Source organism: Rhinoraja longicauda, chromosome 13, assembly GCF_053455715.1.
Source record: "Rhinoraja longicauda isolate Sanriku21f chromosome 13, sRhiLon1.1, whole genome shotgun sequence".
NCBI lineage: Eukaryota > Metazoa > Chordata > Chondrichthyes > Rajiformes > Arhynchobatidae > Rhinoraja > Rhinoraja longicauda.
This window is the reverse complement of record NC_135965.1, coordinates 41,703,674-41,723,789: the sequence shown is the minus strand read 5'-3', so window position 1 is coordinate 41,723,789 and position 20,116 is coordinate 41,703,674. Positions and strand designations below refer to the sequence as shown.

The window sequence follows — 20,116 nt, the reverse complement described above, 5'->3', positions numbered from 1 at the left end:
TCCCACGCATTCATAGCGAGGGGATTTGAGTATAGGAGCAGGGAGGTTCTGCTGCAGTTGTACAGGGCATTGGTGAGACCATACCTGGAGTATTGCATACAGTTTTGGTCTCCTAATCTGAGGAAAGACATTCTTTCCATAGAGGGAGTACAGAGAAGGTTCACCAGATTGATTCCTGGGATGGCAGGACTTTCATATGAAGAAAGACTGGATAGACTCGGCTTGTACTCGTTGGAATTTAGAAGATTGAGGGGGGATCTTATAGAAACTTACAAAATTCTTAAGGGGTTGGACAGGCTAGATGCAGGAAGATTGTTCCCGATGTTGGGGAAGTCCAGAACAAGGGGTCACAGTTTAAGGATAAGGGGGAAGTCTTTTAGGACCGAGATGAGAAAGTTTTTTTTCACACAGAGAGTGGTGAATCTGTGGAATTCCCTGCCACAGAAGGTAGTTGAGGCCAGTTCATTGGCTATATTTAAGAGGGAGTTAGATGTGGCCCTTGTGGCTAAAGGGATCAGGGGGGTATGGAGAGAAGGCAGGTACGGGATACTGAGTTGGATGATCAGCCATGATCATATTGAATGGCGGTGCAGGCTCGAAGGGCCGAATGGCCTACTCCTGCACCTAGTTTCTATGAGAGTAAATTTTGTGGCGCACCTTCCCGATGAATAACACTCGCGGTAAATTAACAGGTGTTTTTTTGTTGTTGTTTGAATTGTGTAAAGAGAACTATCGCCAGGTGGCGCAAACTATTGGAAACGTTGGATTTTAAAGAATGACATGAAGTTGTGGGTCCCAGTCCCAGATGAGATAGGGGTTTTGCTACGTTAGGTGTCAGTGCGAAATGCAGCATGACTTAAACCACATTTCATCGTCATATCTGGGTGCAACCTCCTCCTGAAAGGCAACATTCAACGCTGAGATGTCTTGTAAAAACTTGTTTTACTCTGACCAACTGTTGATTAAAAAAAAAAAAAGAGAGTTGCACAGAAAAAAAGAAAGTGTGTGAAAGTTTGACAGAGGTCTTGTCATGTCTTGGTGGAATCACACTGCCACAGATGGGCAATGTGTTCATGGAGCTGATGCTATCTCCAATTGATGACTGTTTATTGAACAGAGAGCACAGATACCCCCCCCCCTTCTTGTCACTTGCGTTGAGTTCCGTTTCCTGGCTGGTGTGAACTGCAAAGTAAGTGACTTGCTTGCCAGCTCCAGACTGCGTGTGACACCCACTTCTCGCATGGTTTTAATCATCTGCCGGAGAGGGGCACGACGACCATGGCAGAGAGCAGTCGCCGCTTCGCCAGAGGTCTATTCAAACCCGGCACGGCCGCTGAAACCAGGCAGGTTTCTTCAGTCGCCTTCAAAAGACCATCGCTGATCACGGTGAGTGAGTGAGTGGTCTTACAGTGAGTAGTGAAATGTCTCAATGGGGAGGGAAAAGAGAGTCACGAGATGCTGGAGTAACTCCAGCGGGACAGGCAGCATCCCCTGGGTGGAGGGAATGGGCCGAGACCCACCTTCAGAGGATTGAGAGTCAGGGGTGAGGGAGGCGCAGCGATGAAGGAAGGAGAAGGTGTCAAAACGTGACATCAAAAGAGATGCGGGATCATTGTTAGCTGGGAGAAGGTGACAACAAGGCAGACAGATAGAGACTCACATAGAAACAATAGTCAATAGTCGATTTATTTGTCTCATTGACTATTGTTTCTATGTTTCTATATCTGTCTCCCTGAATACATTTCAAGGAGAAAATAGAAACATAGAAAATAGGTGCAGGAGGAGGCAATTCGGCCCTTCGAGCCAGCACCGCCATTCATTGTGATCATAGCTGATCGTCCCCAATCAATAACCAGTGCCTGCCTTCTCCCCATATCCCTTGATTCCACTACCCTCTAGAGCTCTATCTAAATCTCTCTTAAATCCATCGTGATTTAACTTCCACTGCCCTCTGTGGCAGAGAATTCCACAAATTCACAACTCTCTGGGTGAAAAGCTTTTTTCTCACCTCACTTTTAAATGGCCTCCCCTTTATTCTAAGACTGTGGCCCCTGGTTCTGGACTCGCCCAACGTTGGGAACATTTTTCCTGCATCTAGCTTGTCCAGTCCTTTTATAATTTTATATGTTTCTATAAGATCCCCTCTCATCCTTCTAAACTCCAATGAATACAAGCCTAGTCTTTTCAATCTTTCCTCATATGTCAGTCCCGCCATCCCAGGGAACAATCTTATGAACCTACGCTGCACTGCCTCAATTACAAGGATGTCCTTCCTCAAATTAGGAGACCAAAACTGTACACAATACTCCAGATGTGGTCTTACCGGGGTCCTATACAACCGCAGAAGGACCTCTTTGCTCCTATACTCAACTCCTCTCGTTATGAAGGCCACTCGCCACTGCCTGCCATTCTGAAAAGGACCCGTTTACTCCTACTCTTTGCTTCCTATCTGCCAACCAATTTTCTATCCATGTCAACACCCTACCCCCAATACCATGTGCTCTAATTTTAGTCACTAATCTCCCATGCCGGACCTTATCAAAGGCTTCTGAAAGTCTAGGCTATAAAATGTATTCAGGGAGACAGTCAGTCTGGTTGGAGAACTGGGAAGGGGGAAGGATGGAGAGAGAGGGAGAGCAAGGGTTACTTGAAGTTAGAAAAGTCAAGAGAAGTTAGAAAAGTTCAGAAAGTTTGATCACGCAGCGACCGTATTGTGGATGATTTGATTGGCTTTCAAAACAAATGCAAAATAAGGGAGAAAGGTCCATCTGCACAAACCTCAACTTTTGTGAGGTGTTTGCTTACTGGCACTTAATCTGTGAAAAGGTGCCACCACGCCACTGTCGGCGTGGGTACCAGGGGACGCTGGGCTTATCACTGCGACTCACTGCTCTCTCCAAATGACAGTGAGTGATTTCCACGGGAAACTCCTGTGTGAGGAGTTAACATTCAATTCGTAATAGACATCCAGTTCTGCTTAGAAAAAACACAGCTCTTAATTTTTTCTAGTTAAGTCTGTCATTTTCTCGGAACAGTTTGTAGGTCTGATTTTTTTTGTTGTTGTCGCTTCCTGGAGCATTTCAATCTCAGAGATCAAGACCATTGTAGTAACTCACGTCGAAAATAAGTCCCAACCAAGGTGTTCCCCCCCCTGAAATTTACGTATCTTTGGTATATTTTCAGTAATTTACAAAATACATTATTTTGAAAAAAACCAAATATGCTTCCTTGGTAGGAGAACAGCAAATGTTTCGACTTTTAAAAATACACAGTATTTTCAATGGCTTCCATTCAAAGTTTTTAAATTCAACTCAATTTATTTTTTAACAAAATAAAAGGTTCAGATTAATCTATGAGCAATAATGGACCATTTATACCATTTTGGGACTTGGATTTTTGTTGAGTGTTTTCTCGGACAGTTTTTAAAAATGTATTGATCTGTGAATAGTGGGAAATAAATAGTTTGATCGTTGTTTAGAATGTTATCCCACTTTCTTGTGCAACCCTACACGTATTTGAGATGTGGAAGGAAACCAGAGTACCTAGAGGAAACCCATTCGGTGACGGGGAGAACGTGCAAACTCCACACAGACAGCACCTGAGGTCGGGATCAAACCCGGGTCTCTGGTGCTTTGAGGCTGCGCCACCGTGCTGCCCTAATTGTGGTGACCTAGTTGCAAAATACCAGCAGCCCTGTTATCACTTTTGCCTGATCTATTTCCGTTAGCACACTTGAGGTGAAATGTAACTATTTTCTTTTAAGCAGTCCTTGAACTAGCAGAGATAGGGGTGTCATGGTAAAACATTTTGGAATTATGGTACCTACTACCACAGGCAAAGAGACCACCCTGGTGATGTTCTCTTCTAAGGGAGGCACAAAATGCTGGAGTAATTCAGCGGGTCAGGCAGCATCTCGGGAGAGAAGGAATGGGTGACGTTTCGGGTCGAGACCCTTCTTCAGAATGATGTTCTCTTCTCGTTGTTATCATCAGGAATAAGATACAGGAGCCTGAGTGCTGTTCCTCCAGGTACCTTCAGGTTCAAGAACAGCTTCCTTCCATCCCCCATCAGGATCTTGAACCACCCTGCACAACCTTAACCCTCAACCCTAACTCAGCACTGAACCACTGTGGACTTGTTCTATTATGGTTCCTCTACATGCTTAGTGTTTTGCACGATCTTGGTCTAACTTACTTGGAACAACTGATCATTTATTGTTTATTTAATTTGTTGTTGTGTGTAATGTGCCAAAAAAAGCTGTTGAAGTATTTCATTGTTCCAGTTGACATTCAGTGCATATGATAAATAAACACTCTTGAAGCTTGGTAATGGTGGAGTAAATGTATACAGATGGACATGTCTAGTCAGAACCATTTTTCCCAGGATGGAATCATCAAACACATTTTTCCAGGTGTTTTAAGGTGAGAGGCGCAAAGTTTAAAGGAAATGCGCGGGGCAAAGATTTTACGCAGTGTGTCGTGAGTGCCTGAACATGCTGCCAAGAGTGGTGATTGAGGCAGATACAATATTGGCGTTTAAGAGACTTTTGGATAGTCATGTGGATATGGAGGGCTATGGATCATATGCAGGGAGATATGAGTTGGTCGGCATTTTATTTGGCACAGACACTGTGGGCCAAAAGACCTGTTCCAGTGCTGTACTGTTTTATGTTCTATGAGTGAACAATAGATCCCTGTCTCTGCTGGGAAAGGATGAATAAGGAAGTATTGGCCTTGAATTGTCATTTAGCAAATGGGCAGCACGTTGGCACTGTCACACAGGTTCAATTCTGAACTCGGGTGCTGTCTGTGTGGTGTTTGCCCGGTCTCCCTGTGATCGCATGGATTTCCTCCTGGAGCTCCGGTTTCCTCCCACATCCCAAAGATGTGCGGACATGTAGGTTAATTGGCCTCTGTAAATTATCCAAGTGTGTGTGTGTGTGGGGGGGGGGGGGGGGGGGGAAGGGGGGGAAGGGGGGGGGAAGGGGGGGAAGGGGGGGGGAGGGGGGAGGGGTGGATGTGAAAGTAGAATAACTTACGACTTGTGTGAATGATGATCGATGGTCGGCATGAACTTGGTATGCTGAAAGGCTGTTTCCATGTATCCTTCAGTTTTTAAAAATGTATTTCAAATGCATTTGTAACCACTAGATAAGGCCTTCCATCACATGTTCAAATACTTCAAATAAATGATGTATATCTTTGCTGTGATCCACTAGGAAGAATGTTCCTAATAGATCTTGCTTGCATGAATCCACAACTTCACAGGATATCTGCAGTCACCCTTTGCCTATACTTACCTAGTATGGATGTGAAGGGCACATTTTGCTGTCCTGAGAAATCCAGGACTCCAGTTAATTGAGCAATGGCGCAGTGTAGAGCTACTGCCTTACAGCGCCAGAGACCTGGTTTGCTCCTGACTACGGGTGTGATCTGTACAGAGTTTGTACATTCTCCCTGTGACCGCGTGGGTTTTCTCCAGGTGCCATGGTTTCCTCCCACAATCCAAGACATACAGGTTTGTCGGTTAATTTCCGTTGGTAAAATTGTAAATTGTCCCCAGCATGTAGGATAGTGCTGGTGTACGAGGTGATCACTAGTTGGCATGGACTCAGTGGGCCGAAGGACCTGTTTCCACGCTGTATCTCTAAAGTCTAAGGTCTTAAAAACTGAGCAGTGGCAGGGCATTCAACACTGTGCTGAAGGAGCCTGCAAAACGATCCCGAAAAGCTTTAATGGCAAGAAAAACCTCACATTCTGCTTTGTAGCATGTCAAAGTTGTAAGGGTGAGCAAATTACTGAATGCTTCTGAATTCAGACATTTAAAAATATTTTAAAATTAAGCTAATAATTTTATTTTAGAATAAAGATAAACTTTGCAAAAATCCTTAAAATATACCAATAATTAAACATTTCATGAAACTAAAATAATTTCTCCATGGTCCTTTCTTCTTCGCAACCCAATTATCGCCTTTGCAATCAACATATTTCAAGATTCTGAACCAGGATTTAATCTGGTGCAGGATCCAATTTCCTACAGTGCAAAAGCTGGAAATGCTGGGGCTTATCAAGAAGATGTCATTCTGCTGCTGGACTTCATCTGGAATCCACCTATGAGGTGAAATGATGTTTTGAATCAGTCAGTAAGTTTGGAGCTTCTGCATTTAATGATGCATGCTTGGAATTTCCAGACTTGCTTCCACTTTAACAGTTAAATGGTGGTGATTCTGCTCAGGATATTTGGCATTTACTAGCAAGATCTGGGCCCCTGTGTGAGGCAAGGAGAAACCACCTCAACTGCCCTCCTTCCTGATGATCAAATATGGGAGATAGACACAAAGTGCCGGAGTAACTCAACGGGTTACTCAGGCAGCATCTCTGGAGAAAAATGATGGGTGACGTTTTGGGTCGGGACCCTTCTCGTCACCCATCCTTTTTCGCCAGAGATGCGGTCTGTCCCACTGAGTTACTCCAGCACCTGCAGTTCCTTCTTAACAAATATGGGATTTGAATTAGGACATATTGAAGAGTAGAAAAAAAATGGGCAGTGTAATTAAAGTTTGTTTCAATAAATGATTACAAGTTTAGAACGGTAAAATCATTGGAGTAATGGGTTCTAACACTCCTTTTTCAAGAAGTCTCACAATTCACAGAACTTTGTGCATAAAAAAATCCATTGCATGCATTTCTGTCTGGATTCTTTCTCTGCAAGTTTAAGTGTGTGTGTGTGTTTGCAATTAAATTAACCCATCCAGGGGTCAGCATCCAGTCCTTTGGGTTCCATAATGTGCTTTTACATTATGAAGATAGATTAGGTAGATTGATTGCTTTGACTTGAGTGAATGCAAAATGTAAGTGAAGGAACACTTGCACGAGAAGACTGATACGAGGTCCGCTCTATATTTAAAATCGTACAAGAGCACTTTTGAAAGTTTTTAAAGACAATAGGAAATGGATGATGCTTTACAAGATTATGCCTTGCAAACCAAGGATTGGAATAAAATGAAATATGCATTACCTGGATATTGGAGCAAAGAATGAAAAATGGAAAGTTGAAGGGTTCCATAGTTTAAAGTGCCAGAGACAAATACTTAAATAACTCACTGACTCCTGTTCCACTTTACAGAGATGTGTTTTGAACTGGTTGTTGTCTGATCTGCTCTCTCCCAAACAGAATGTGCAAGAACTTTATTAAGCATTCAAATGGGGCAACGTGAGATTTATGTTGTTCCCTCACAGAACTGAGACATCTAATTAACTCCAGCGTGAAAGACCAGAGGATTTATTGTCTGCAAGTTGTTCTTTACTTTTTGTCATTCCTTTGCAAGAAATGGGCTTTGAAAACAAATCTCATGAGTATTACTGAATAGATTGTCAGTTTTATAACGCTGTCAGTATGGTGTTAGAAAATATCCCTTCCCAAATGGGAATAACATTCTTGTCTTTTAAAGTTCCTGCATCAAGATATCCTTTGAAAATGCTAGAATGATTTCTCTTCCCCGCTGGCTAAAGCCATGTTTTTGGCAGTGTTGAGACAGCCATTATTTAGAGAAACAGCGTAGAAACAGGCCCTTCAGCACACTGAGCCCGCACCGACCAGCGATCACCCGGTACACTAACACTACCCATACACGCCAGGGACAATTTACAATTATTCTGAAGCCAATTAATCTACAAACCTGTACGTATTTGGAGTGTGGGAGGAAACCAGAGCACCTGGAAAAAACCCACGCAGTCACAGGGAGAATGTACAAACTCCGTACAGACAGCATGCAAAGTCAGGATGGAACCCGGGTCTCTGGCGCTGTAAGGCAGCAACTCTACCGCTGCGCCACCGTGCTGCCACCTGTAGTTGTATGTAGTTAAAAACAAAAGCCACTCCATTTATTGTCTTAATTGAAAATATTCTCGACATTTAAAAATTGATGGCATTGTGTCGCAGCTGGCAGAGCTGCTGCTTACAGCGCCAGAGACTCGGGTTTGATCCTGACCTCAGGTGCTGTCTGTGTGGAGTTTGCACGTTCTTGCTGTGACTGTATGGGTTTCCGCCTTTCCGACTGTATGGGCTTCAGCTTTTTGTGTCTTTCTTCGGTGGGTCAAAGGGCCTGTTTCCATGCTGTATCTCTAAACTAAACTAAACTGAACATCTTTGACCTTCAGTCTGAAAAAGGGTTCCGACCCGAAACGTCACCTCCTCCTTTTCGCCAGTGATGCTGCCTGAGCTGCTGAGTTACTTCAGCAGTTTATGTCTGTTTTTACGAACATCTTTGCCTGCTGCATCATTTTGAAATTCAAGATGATTTATCAGTTGTGTTTGGATGTGGAAATACTACTGCAATAATGAGAACCAGATCAGGATATAGACCATGAATCAGAGCAGGTCTTTGCAGAAATTTCTGTATTCCAGGAATGAATGGTATCAGCTTTTCAAGGAAAGGGGTTACCAAAGGACTGGTTCCCTCTCAGTTTCCCTCTCCCCTGACACTCAGTCTGAAGAAGGGTCTTGACCCAAAAAGACACCTATTCCTTTTCTTCAGAGATGCTGCCTGACCCACTGAGTTACTCCAGCATTTTATGTCTGTCTACAGATGTAGCCAAGATGTCACTTACAACTAGTGATGTACTAGCGTAGGATGTTGTGAACTGCTGCTGTCTACCATGCTTCAGTGATCGGTGGTTGAACACCTGCACATGGTTACGTGAAAATAAAAAGCAATCTTTTTTATGATACTGACGCGATAAGATTTATAGTTCCAGTTTATAATTTGAATATACACCCTTTTGTTTTGTACTTCAGTGTTTAATAACAAATCTATGAAACCAAGAAGAGAGGAAAGAAAAGGGAAGATTGTTTTCTCTCTCCTTATCCAACTCTCCCTACCTTCCACTGGCTCTTCTCTCTCTACGCCACCTCTTGCCCATTCCCTTCCCTAACAGGTTCCACCTGCCCGGCAGCCCTCTCCTCACCTGGTTCAACCTGTCACCTGCAAGCCCCTGTCGCACCCCATCCCCTTACCTCTACCTACAGGCTGTCTCTCCTCCGTACTCTCAACCCCGATGCAAGGTCTCGACCCAAAAGGTTTGCCAATTCTTAAGCTTCTCTGGTGGAATTTAAATGGGATTTTTCTGGCTCTGTGGGTTACCAACTTCATAGCGTAACCATTATGATAATGCTCCATGTACACTTCACTTTGAATGAAAACACCTTCTGCCCTGGGTATTTGGAATAAGGAATTGTTGGGCAGCTTATTTTAGCAGTTCACTTCAGGCTTACATAGAAACATAGAAAATAGGTGCACGTGGAGGCCATTTGGCCCTTCGAGCCAGCACTGCCATTCATTGTGATCATGGCTGATCATCTACAATCAGTAACCTGTGCCTGCCTTCTCCCCATATCCCTTGATTCCACTAGCCCCTAGAGGCCCTTGACCGAAGAAGGGTCCCGACTCCTAACGTCACCCATCCTTCTTTCTCCAGAGGTGCTGCCTGACCCGCCGAGTTACTTCAGAACTTTGTATCTACTTTGCCTTCTTGTACATCTGCTTCCAAATGTAAGAGGTTCCTGGTGTAGACTGCTATCACTCACCATGGGCTCCTAGTGAGGCTCTGATGCACCATGTGATTAAAATCCTGCTCTTCCATGTTACCAAGAAATGCAGTGTGTTGTGACAATTCAAGAGGCAATTGGTTACATTCTACTGAGGAGTGTAGGAGAGGGATAGAAATATTTTGGAGGGGGAAAAAATATGACATTCTAGATTATGTTGAGAAGAGAATGAAAATAGAATGGAAAATCTCCAAACATATTCATGTTGACTAAAAATTAGCTTACCTATGATACATTATGCTTAACGCTGCAGTATTGCATGCCTGTTCTGACAGGGTGGAGCGCTTCAATCGCACGTTTTATCTGTTAACCTCTGTTAAATATAATGCACACTTGCACAAATATTGTGGCTGAAAGCAAGATGAGGAACACGAGATAACAGTAACATACCTGGTTATTTATACACGAGAATGCATCAAATTATTTTATTGGATAAAAAATATTTTTAGAGTGCTGCAAAAGCAATAAAGTAGCAAGTTGCATGTATTTAACTCCCTAAATTTCAATAGACAATAGACAATAGGTGCAGGAGTAAGCCATTCGGCCCTTTGAGCCAGCACCGCCATTCAATGTGATCATGGCTGATCATTCTCAATCAGTACCCCGTTCCTGCCTTCTCCCCATACCCCCTGACTCCGCTATCCTTAAGAGCTCTATCTAGCTCTCTCTTGAATGCATTTCGAACTATAATAAATATAGACTCGCACCATGTAGTGACAAGGATTGCTATGTTGGGATTTACTTGGAGTCTGATGTTAACCTTTCAGTCAAGTACAGCCCCAGCAATGATTTTGCGGCAGCTGGTGGTTCGGCACCTCCTTTAATGTGGACACAATTACGAGAGTGCACTTGAAATCCCCCTCCCCCTGGAAGTCCACCCCCCCCCCCCGCCCCCACCCCGAAGATGTGGCACGTAGGATGGGTGAGGTGGCTGATCTCAACCTCATTGGGACTTCCACGGCTGATCGGCTGGTCAAATTTGCCGCCGGCAGCTGGAGCACTGGAACTCCGGCCCGGCCGGAGCCGGCAGATCAGTTCCCATCGCTTCCGCGGCCGACTTTGCGGCCCCCCTTCCCGAGGCCATGACCTCTGATGGTCGGGCGAAACGGATCATACGGCAAGGCTCTGGAACCAAGGGTGCCGCAAATTTAGTGGTGGACCCCGGATCACATTTCTTAGTAATCAATCATATATTCCTTTTCAAATGTGCCTGATAAGTATAAATTGCTGATGTCTTTTGTTTAACACACAGAAACTGAGCAGTCATTACTTTTGATAGAGACAGATTATCGGCCTGTGTGAAATTGCATGAAACAGTACTAAGATACGAACATTTATTTTAGTGTAAATAAATATATTCTTGGCAAATTTATTGCAAACAGTTTTGTTGGGATTTCTTTTCCATATCTGATTTCCAGCCCTTTTAAATTCTTAAGTTTGTTTACCATTTATTTTTTAAGCTCCCGGTGATTTTCTTGTTCAAATCAATATTCCAGGAGTTTGATCTTCTGTCCCTGATGCCAGAAACGGGTCCAATTTGTGAGCAGCTCCAGGAATAATTCCACTTGCCCGACAGCATTACACTTCCAAAGAGCTAGACACCAATTCCAGCCAAACCAATAGGTCAGCTGGCTACTTGTGAAAAATAATTGAAATTACCATTTACCATCTTGGGCTATTCTCTTAGGCAGAGGCACAGATCCAAAATAATTGTTTTTTTAAATTCTTTCACATCAATATATGTTAAAATTGAACAATTCCTTCTTCACTGATTGAAGCTGGTATAGTTCTACTATTTTCAAAATATTTATTTTAACTTTACATAGTCATACAGTGTGGAAACAGGCCCTTCAACTCAACTGGCCCACTCCGACCAACTTGTGCCATCTACACTAGTCCCACCTGCCTGTTTTTGGCCCATATCCCTCTAAACATGTCCTCTCCATCTACCTGTCTAAATGCGCAGGAAGGAACTGCAGATGCTGGTTTAAACCGAAGATAGACACAAAATGCTGGAGTAACTCAGCGGGACAGGCAGCATCTCTGGAGAGAAGGAATGGGTGACATTGCGGGTCGAGCAGGGTCTGAAGATGGTCTCGACCCGAGATGTCACCTATCCCTTCTCTCCAGAGATGCTGCTCTATCCCGCTGAGACCAGCATTTTGGGTCTATCTACCAGTCTAAATGTTTCTTATATGTTAAGATAGTACCTGCCTCAACTACACCCTCCAGCAGCTCACTCCATACACCCACCACCCTTTGTGTATAAAAAAAGTTTCTAAATATAAGTGGGAAGTGTCAATTCCATGTCCTCAGCATAATTAAATTGTTTTAATAATTCTGAAGGGAATGTAGACAACGTGAAAAGGCCTTTGAAACCCTCAAGTCAATTTTACTTTTCACTTTGTTTATGGCTGAACTGAATCATAAGCTTGCTTCCTCAATTTATTTCCGCTAGCCTTCGATAGTCATGCCAAACCGAAACCTGGCAATCTCAATTCTGGGGGAATATCCTGACAATTAATAAATTGAAATCCATCTGTACAATATTTTCCAACCCACGTAATTCTTCACTATGCTATCTTGTATCTTCACTACTTAGCATGCCAGCCATCTGTGTCATCGGCAAACTTGGCTGTGTGTCTCTCTCTCTGTTGGTTTATTTCAGTTAATAATAAAGGTCATTGAGCCCCAAACACTGTTGCATTTGGGACACCACAAACGACTTCCTTCCAATTCAAATAGGTACCCCATCAGTTCTATCTCTCTTACCACTTTGGCAATCTTCCAACCTGGTCCACAGTCTGACCCCAATGCCATGAATTTTAATTTTTGCCAACATTTTATTACATGGAATCTTATTGAAAACAAGTTGCTGCACCCTACATTACATGGGTTATTATGATGGCAGTCACGATGCTTGCATCTATTTCCATGCTATCGTGCTGTATAACACTCCTTGTAATTGAAATAAGATCTAATTTAAATATATAATTATTCAGTGAATAATAATATTAGTGGTTTAAAATTATGTAGATTAACTGAGTATAGAGCATTAAACAATGCAGCACAGGAACAGGCCATTTGGCCCACAATATCTGTGCTACAGATGATGCCAAGACCAACTCATATCTCTTGCACCTAACCCATATCCCTCCATTCCCTGTTTAGCCATGTGCCCATCCATAAGTCTCTTAAATGCCACTATCGTATCTGCCTCCACCATCACCCCCAGCAGCATTTTTCAGGTACTTATCACCTTCTGTTTTAAATAAAATATAAAATAAATAAAAAAAGTGCCCTGAACATTTCCTTTAAACCTTGTCCCTCTCACCTTAAAGGTCTTCTGGGTGTGCAACGCCACCATTCCTGGCTTGTTTCCAATGTAAACTTGAATGATCGTACAGTGTTGTGGAGATTACAAACTGCCTTGAGTGCACCGGGGACTGAGTACAGAATTGTTTACATAAATGTGAGTTTTCATAAGTCGCATATTGCATACGTTGGGCAGTATTTAAGTACAAAAATTACATTTAATATAATTCTCTTTAGGTAGGGACAATGTGTAAATTCCAGACTGAAATTCTTCAGAATGCACCATAATTCTTTCTTTTGAATCTGGTGTAAAAATGTATGGATTATTTCATCACCAACTCTGGAGCAATCGACATATGGCTGACCATGGTCAAAGCATTGAGTTTTGAAATTAAGGCCATCATCTTTTAGTGATTGTTCTTGCACCTTGTTAATGCTCATAGCATTAAGTTGAACAGGGAACTGAAGTCATTTGAATTGGAAAGGTAGATCAGATGGGATAATTGGTATCTGAGGGATGAGGACATTTCCCCGACAGCATTTCCAGTCATTATTACATGTCACAGTAATTTCTGAACTGATAATCCTGTGCTGCCGTAAAGTATTGGTGGATCCAAATTCCCGATTATCACAATTGAATGAATGAATGAATGAATGAATAAGTTTATTGGCCAAGTATATACACATACAAGGAATGTGCCTTGGTGCTCCGCTCGCAGGTAACAACACGACCATACTGTAAACAATTAAGAATAAAGCATAAAACATTAAAACATTAAGAATACAACATTACAGTTTCAACACGTGAGTGAAATAAACCAGAGCAAAAAGAGACTACAGACTTTTGGTTATTGAGTAGAGCTACTACTCGCGGAAATAAGCTGTTTTTATGTCTGGCTGTGGCAGCTTTGACAGTCCGGAGTCGCCTTCCAGAGGGAGTTTGTGGCCAGGGTGAGAGGGGTCAGAGATGATCTTGCCCGCTCACTTCCTGGCCCTTGCAGTGTACAGTTCATCGATGGTGGGAAGGTTGCAGCCAACAACCTTCTCAGCTGATCGAACGATTTGTTGCAGCCTCTGGACGTTGTGCTTGGTGGCTGAGCCAAACCAGACCACGATGGAGAAGGTGAGGACAGACACTGCGATGGCAGTATAGATCATTGCCTGTGGCAGATTGTGTTTTCTCAGCTGCCGCAGGAAGCACATTCTCTGTTGGGCCTTTTTGACTGTGGAGTTGATGGTGGCCTCCCATTTAAAGTCCTTGGAGATGATGGTTCCAAGGAACTTAAATGACTCCATAGATGTGACTGTGGTGTTGTTGATGGTGAGTGGAGGGAGGGGAGGGGGAGGTCTCCTAAAGTCTACAATCAGTTCCACTGTCTTAAGAGCATTGAGCTCCAGGTTGTTACGAAGGCACCAGGATGCCTGCTGTGTCACTTCCTGTCTGTAGGCAGATTCCTCCCCATCCTGGATCAGTCCAATCAGGGTTGTGTCATCCGCAAACTTGAGAAGCTTGATAGAGGAATCAATGGAGGTGCAGTCGTTGGTGTAGAGAGAGTAAAGGAGAGGGGAGAGTACGCAGCCTTGCGGTGCTCCTATGCTGAGGGTCTGCGGGTCCGAGATGTGATTTCCTAGCCTCACATTCTGCTTCCTGTCTCTCAGCAAGTTGATGATCCACTGACAGAGGGGTTCAGGCACAGTCAACTGGGAGAGTTTGGAGTGTAGTAGCTCTGGCACAATGGTGTTAAATGCAGAGCTAAAGGCCACAAACAAAATCCTTGCATAGGCCTCCTTGCGGTCTAGGTGCTGGAGGATGAAGTGCAGGCCTCGGTTGACTGCATCATCCATCGATCTATTGCAAACTGCAGAGGGTCCAGCAGGGGGTTTGTGATGTTTTTCAGCTGGGCCAGCACAAGTCTTTCAAAGGTCTTCATGGCTACAGAGGTCAGTGCGACAGGCCTGTATTCATTAAGACCAGTGATTCTTGTCTTTTGGAGCTACTTTTAGTTCAAGATTATGTAACGTCATACCAGGTGGTGACGGAGAGTTAAAAAATTTGACAGGGAATGTCCCACCGTCCAAATATCAGCATTTGTCCCACCGTCAAAATATTTATATTACACAGGTTGTCTGAGAAGCTTTGAAAGGAGGTCTTTATTCATGGCCTGCACTATGTCAGTATTTTTGTGTGAAAATTGCTCTATCTCACAATCATTGGTAATTCAAATAGCATTGAGTAACATTGGACCACAGATCATGAAGAGATATATCAATTCACCCAAGTCTTTGAAATCATTCCAGCTGAGTCTCTGTGTTTTGTTCCCATTTCCTAATCTGAGTACATTCTGAAGGTCTGAAGAAGGATTCCGATCCGAAGCATCACCCCTCACTGTTCTCCAAAGATGTTGCCTGACCCTCTAAGTTACTCCAGCATTTTGTATCTTTCTTTCTTATAAACCATCATCTGCCAGTTCCTTGTTTTCAAAATTCAGAACAAATTCTCTTATAGATGGGTCGCCTGTCAATTGATTTTCAAGTAATTATTTCCCAGATATAAATACAACCCTTCAACCTGTCTGCATCAGAGCCTCATGAAATTACTGATAGCCATTGACAAAAATCTACAACCAGCATTAAAGTAAACCTCCTATTACTTTATTATTGTATCTAAGATCTTGCAACACTTGATCTAACACTTTATTAGCTGCTCCGTGAGCCATTTTACATCTATCCCAGCCAGTAAGTTCACAATCTTTCAGAATTATATTTCATTTGCTGAACCCTGACCAATGTCACATGTTGAATCTCTGCATTTGTTCAATTTAAAGGGCAAAAGGACACCACCTCCCCCCTCCCCCTCCCCCTCCCCCCCATCATAAATCGTGAAGCAATGCCCAATGATGCCATGAAAATTAACTTTTGACTTGAGCTTTAGCCAGAATTTTAGTCAGATTAATAAAGAAAATCGTTCCCATTCTATTAGAGGCATCCAAAGTAAAGATTCCTTGGTCACGATAAATAGTTTTGTATTAGTATCTCATGCACTTCTTTGGTTTGTCACTAAAACTGATTTTTTTCTCTCGGATACATTAGTCTCACTGGATTAAACTGTAGCTGGTCTCTTGCAGAAACACAGTGAACACATTTTTAGTCTCTCTTTGTGGATCAGATGGACAAAAAAAATCTCATCAATTGTAAACATTCCCTTTCCCTGACCATTCAGAATGCATGCTGAAAATATATTGTCTATTGTCCAAATTCGGTAGATTATCAACAAATGACCTTTAATGTTGGCTTCCCTAGGGTCCCTGTGGGCGGCACAGTGGGGCAGCGATACAGCGCCAGAGACCCACATTCCAGCCTGACTACGGGTGCTGTCTGTGTGGAGTTTGTACGTTGTCCATGTGACCACGCAGGTTTTCTCTGGGTGCTCCTATTTCCTCCCAAATTCCAAAAACGTGCAAGTTTGTCGGTTAATTGGCTTCTGTAATTGGCTTCTGTAATTGGCTAGTGTGTCGGATAGAACTAGTGTATGGGTGATTGCTGGTTGTTGTGAACTTGATGGGCCGAAGGGCCTGTTTCCACGCTGTAACTCTAAACTAAACTAAACTAAACTAATGATGCTAAGGAAATAATTTAAAATGACAATCTATGCTGGGCTGATTATCAGTTTATTGTAGATAATTATTGCAATTATGCCTGAATGCAAACTAAAAAAAAGTCACTTTCAATAATTAAAGTTCCACTGTTCACAAAATATTACGATATGGATAGTTACGGGATCAAAAAAATCATGTTCACTTGGAATAACTGAAATTCTGTACAATACTATTGCTGAATTCCTTTGGTCACAAATCAATAATACATTAAAATTTAAATTTTGACGGTGTAACAGTTCAGAATGTTGAATTAAAATTGCCAAACATATCACACACTTGAGGATTGCTGGTCAGTTGGTTTTGTTAGCCTGCATGTGTTATCCATGTTTCTTCATCTCTCTGCAGAGCTATTTCATAAGGCCTTTTACCGAGGCCAAGTATTTTAGCTTGGGGTAAGAATGCAGACATCTTAAGAAACAAACTTGAAGGTCTCTATTTTCTCTGATGGGTTTTGTGAAAGACAAGGCGAATGAACAGAATGAAATTCTATTAGAGAGTGTTCACGGAGGGTTCAGCTGTGATTTATGCTGTTTGGAGAATTGTTCCTACTCAATAATGGCCCTGGGTTAATGAGCAAAGTAAAGGAAAATAAAACATGGCTTTTTAAGAGTCTTGCTGAAGGCAATATATAAATCTTCACATTGAAGAATTGCGTGAGTGAGGGATGTAGTGTATAATTATGTATTGTTCCCAATTCTGGATCTGACCTGATAGACTTGAAGATTAAGATTATTTTGAAGAGTTATCACAAATTCCATATCCCTCTAAACCTTCCCTGTCCATGTACCTGTTCAAATGTCCTTTAAATGTTATTGTTGTACCTGCCTCAACTATCTCCTCTGGCAGCTCGCTCCATATACCCACCATGGAATCATTTGAAAATATCTTCATTGAAATCCTTGCTATCTCATTCAATTCAAATGAATCCTGATCGTTGATTCAGACACGACCTTCCCTTTACAAATTCACGGTGACTCTGCCTGATTAATCTGTGCTGTTCTCAGTAAATGTTTATATTGACCCTTGCAATTGCCTTCACCAAAGTTAAGTTAACTGACAATTTAACATAAGTGCCAAATTAACAGTTCCACAATACTTTGGTATCTCTCCTGCAGTCTGGATGGATTGAAAAATTATTGATGGAGCTCTTATAACAGCATGAGATACTTCTTGTCCAGGTCTGCTGATTTCTCTTCTTTTACTAGGCTTATCATATCTAATATTTCACACTTCTGACCCATAACTTCAGCAGCAGTGTCATCTGCTTTTTTTGAGGAAGAAAATCTCGACGGAACCTTACCAACATCCGCCTCCATACAAAGCATATATTTTTTTGTTTCTAATCGACTTGAATCTTTCCATGCATATCCACTTGTTCTTTGTGCGGTTATGAAACATCATTCAATTGATTTACCCAGTATTTGATGATATTTTTTTCATACACTCTGCATTCCTCAGTTTCTTTTCAATGTACATTTTTCTTGGCTTTCCGCTGAATAAGCCTGAAACACCACTTATCCATGTTCTCCACAGGTGCTGCCTGACCAGCTGAGTTACTCCAGCACTCTGTGTCTTTTTTTTTTTTGCGATATAATAAAAGCTCTGCTGAAAGGTTGTGCCAATAGATGGAGAACTAAACTTTTATTTTTCGTTGAACACAAATATTTAACAGTGAATGGCTTGTGGTTATAGTGTATGATGCAATGGATGATATGATTGTACACTTTTAACCTGCAATTCTCCTTTCCATTTTTTTGCATTGGTGGTGTCAGCTTTTAGATTTAATGAAATTGAAAACTGCCTGAATGTGGGCCACTTGGCATCACCTCTAGATTCCTGCAGCAGCCTCATTTCCTTCTATTCATATGGGTGAGAGCATGAGGCAGCATGTGCTTTCACTCACTGAACTAGAAGGGGCATCCAGCAATTGACTATAATAAATATACTGAAGGCACTTCTAGTTTCCCGTGGTCAGTGTTACGTGAGTTTAATGCTTAGATGAACGGCTCAAAGCTAAGACATGGGCGAGTAGCTGAATAAAAATAATCTTGCAACAGTTTTGGTCGTCCAATATATCAGATTTTGCTGTTGCTACACCTCGGGTGTATAAACGAATAATTAGTTTCTCCAGAGAGTTTTTATATTGATTGTTCCATTAACACATGGGTATTATTTGTCCGAATCAAATAGAAAGATCTTTCCTGCATTGTTCCTGTTGGTTAAGCTGATATAGTTCAGGAAACTATAAGCAAATATTTGAGCAATGTTTGCAGCCGCAACCAATTTCATACTGGTTTCTCTTATTCAACACATGTGAAACGCTTTCCATCCTCACCCCTATCAATGCTGTATCATTTCCTCCAGTGCCATTTGTAAAAGATAGAACAGCAAAAACCTTACACCATCGCCCTGATATTTAATCAGCAGAATGCAGGGAGATTTTGTGGCATTGTGATATTTTGACTTGTTGATACAGAAAATGAATTTGACTTTGTCTGTAGTTAACATCAGAGTTCATGAAGCTATGAAGAGAGATATCAAGGTTTCCTATCCGCTGGAAGCAAGGCTGCACTACTTTGATAATGTGATTCATGGCTTCTACCTTATATTTTTGCTATCAGTGGGGCTGATATTATTTTCGGGGACGTACGGTTAAAAGGGAGCGTACTTGTGAAAAGCAGCCTCTCTTGGTAGGCAAATTGGAATCCGATGTTGTCTCACGGGATCCCAATCCCGTGTCTCAACTGGATGTTATGCCAAGCATTTCCTGCTAGTGATAGACACACAATGTTGGGGTAACTCAGCGGGCCAAGCAGCATCTCTGGAGAGAGGGAATGGGTCTTTCCTTGTCCCATTTCTTTCCTCCACTGCTGTATTTACACGCTCCCAGCACTCCGTATTTGGCAGGGTCAATTATTCATCCATTTTTCCCTCTTCTCTTTAAATCACTTCCAACAAGCATTTGTCTTGGTGCCTCTTTCCAATTTCCTTTAAATTTATCATTACCACTTGATTCATTTCTTGCATTTTCATTTCTCCCTCATTGTCATTTTGGTGTGATGCTCATTTCCGACCTGAATCATTGTTATCCATATTCTTCAGAATTAGGATGATGTACCATGTTGGACGTTAATTAGTAAATGACTGTTTAATTGGCTTCTTCTGTTGTTGTTATTGCTCTGGGCAATACATGGTGGTAAAGTGGTAAAGAAGTGGCCTTCATAGATCGGGACATTGAGTATAAAAGTCAAGAAGTCAAGTTGCAGCTTAATAGGATTTTGGTTAAGCCGTATTTGAAGTTATGAAGAGGGCATGGCAGAGGTTTACCAGAATGCTGCCTGGATTATAGGGTATTAGTGATAAGAAGGGATTGGACAAACTTGCATTATTTTCTCTGGAATGCTGGAGGTTGAGGGGAGACCTGATGGAGGAAGATAAAATAATGAGAGGCATAGATAAGGCAGATAGTCAGAAAGGTCAAATACTCAAGAGCATAGTTTTGAGGTGAAAAGGGCAAAGTTTAAAGGAGACTGGACCAA

At 42.2% G+C, this 20,116-nt stretch overlaps 1 protein-coding gene across 2 annotated transcripts in view; it reads left to right on the top strand.

Moving 5' to 3' along the window:
- The first annotated feature begins 1,164 nt into the window (after window positions 1–1,164).
- dock10 (dedicator of cytokinesis 10) overlaps window positions 1,165–20,116 on the top strand; it is a 237,631-nt gene continuing 218,679 nt past the window's right edge. For both annotated transcript variants that reach the window (XM_078410849.1, XM_078410845.1), the window contains exon 1: window positions 1,165–1,386. In XM_078410849.1, coding sequence (XP_078266975.1) covers window positions 1,279–1,386 — 108 coding nt within the window. In that variant the 5' untranslated portion in view covers window positions 1,165–1,278. The remainder of the gene's footprint in view (window positions 1,387–20,116) is intronic.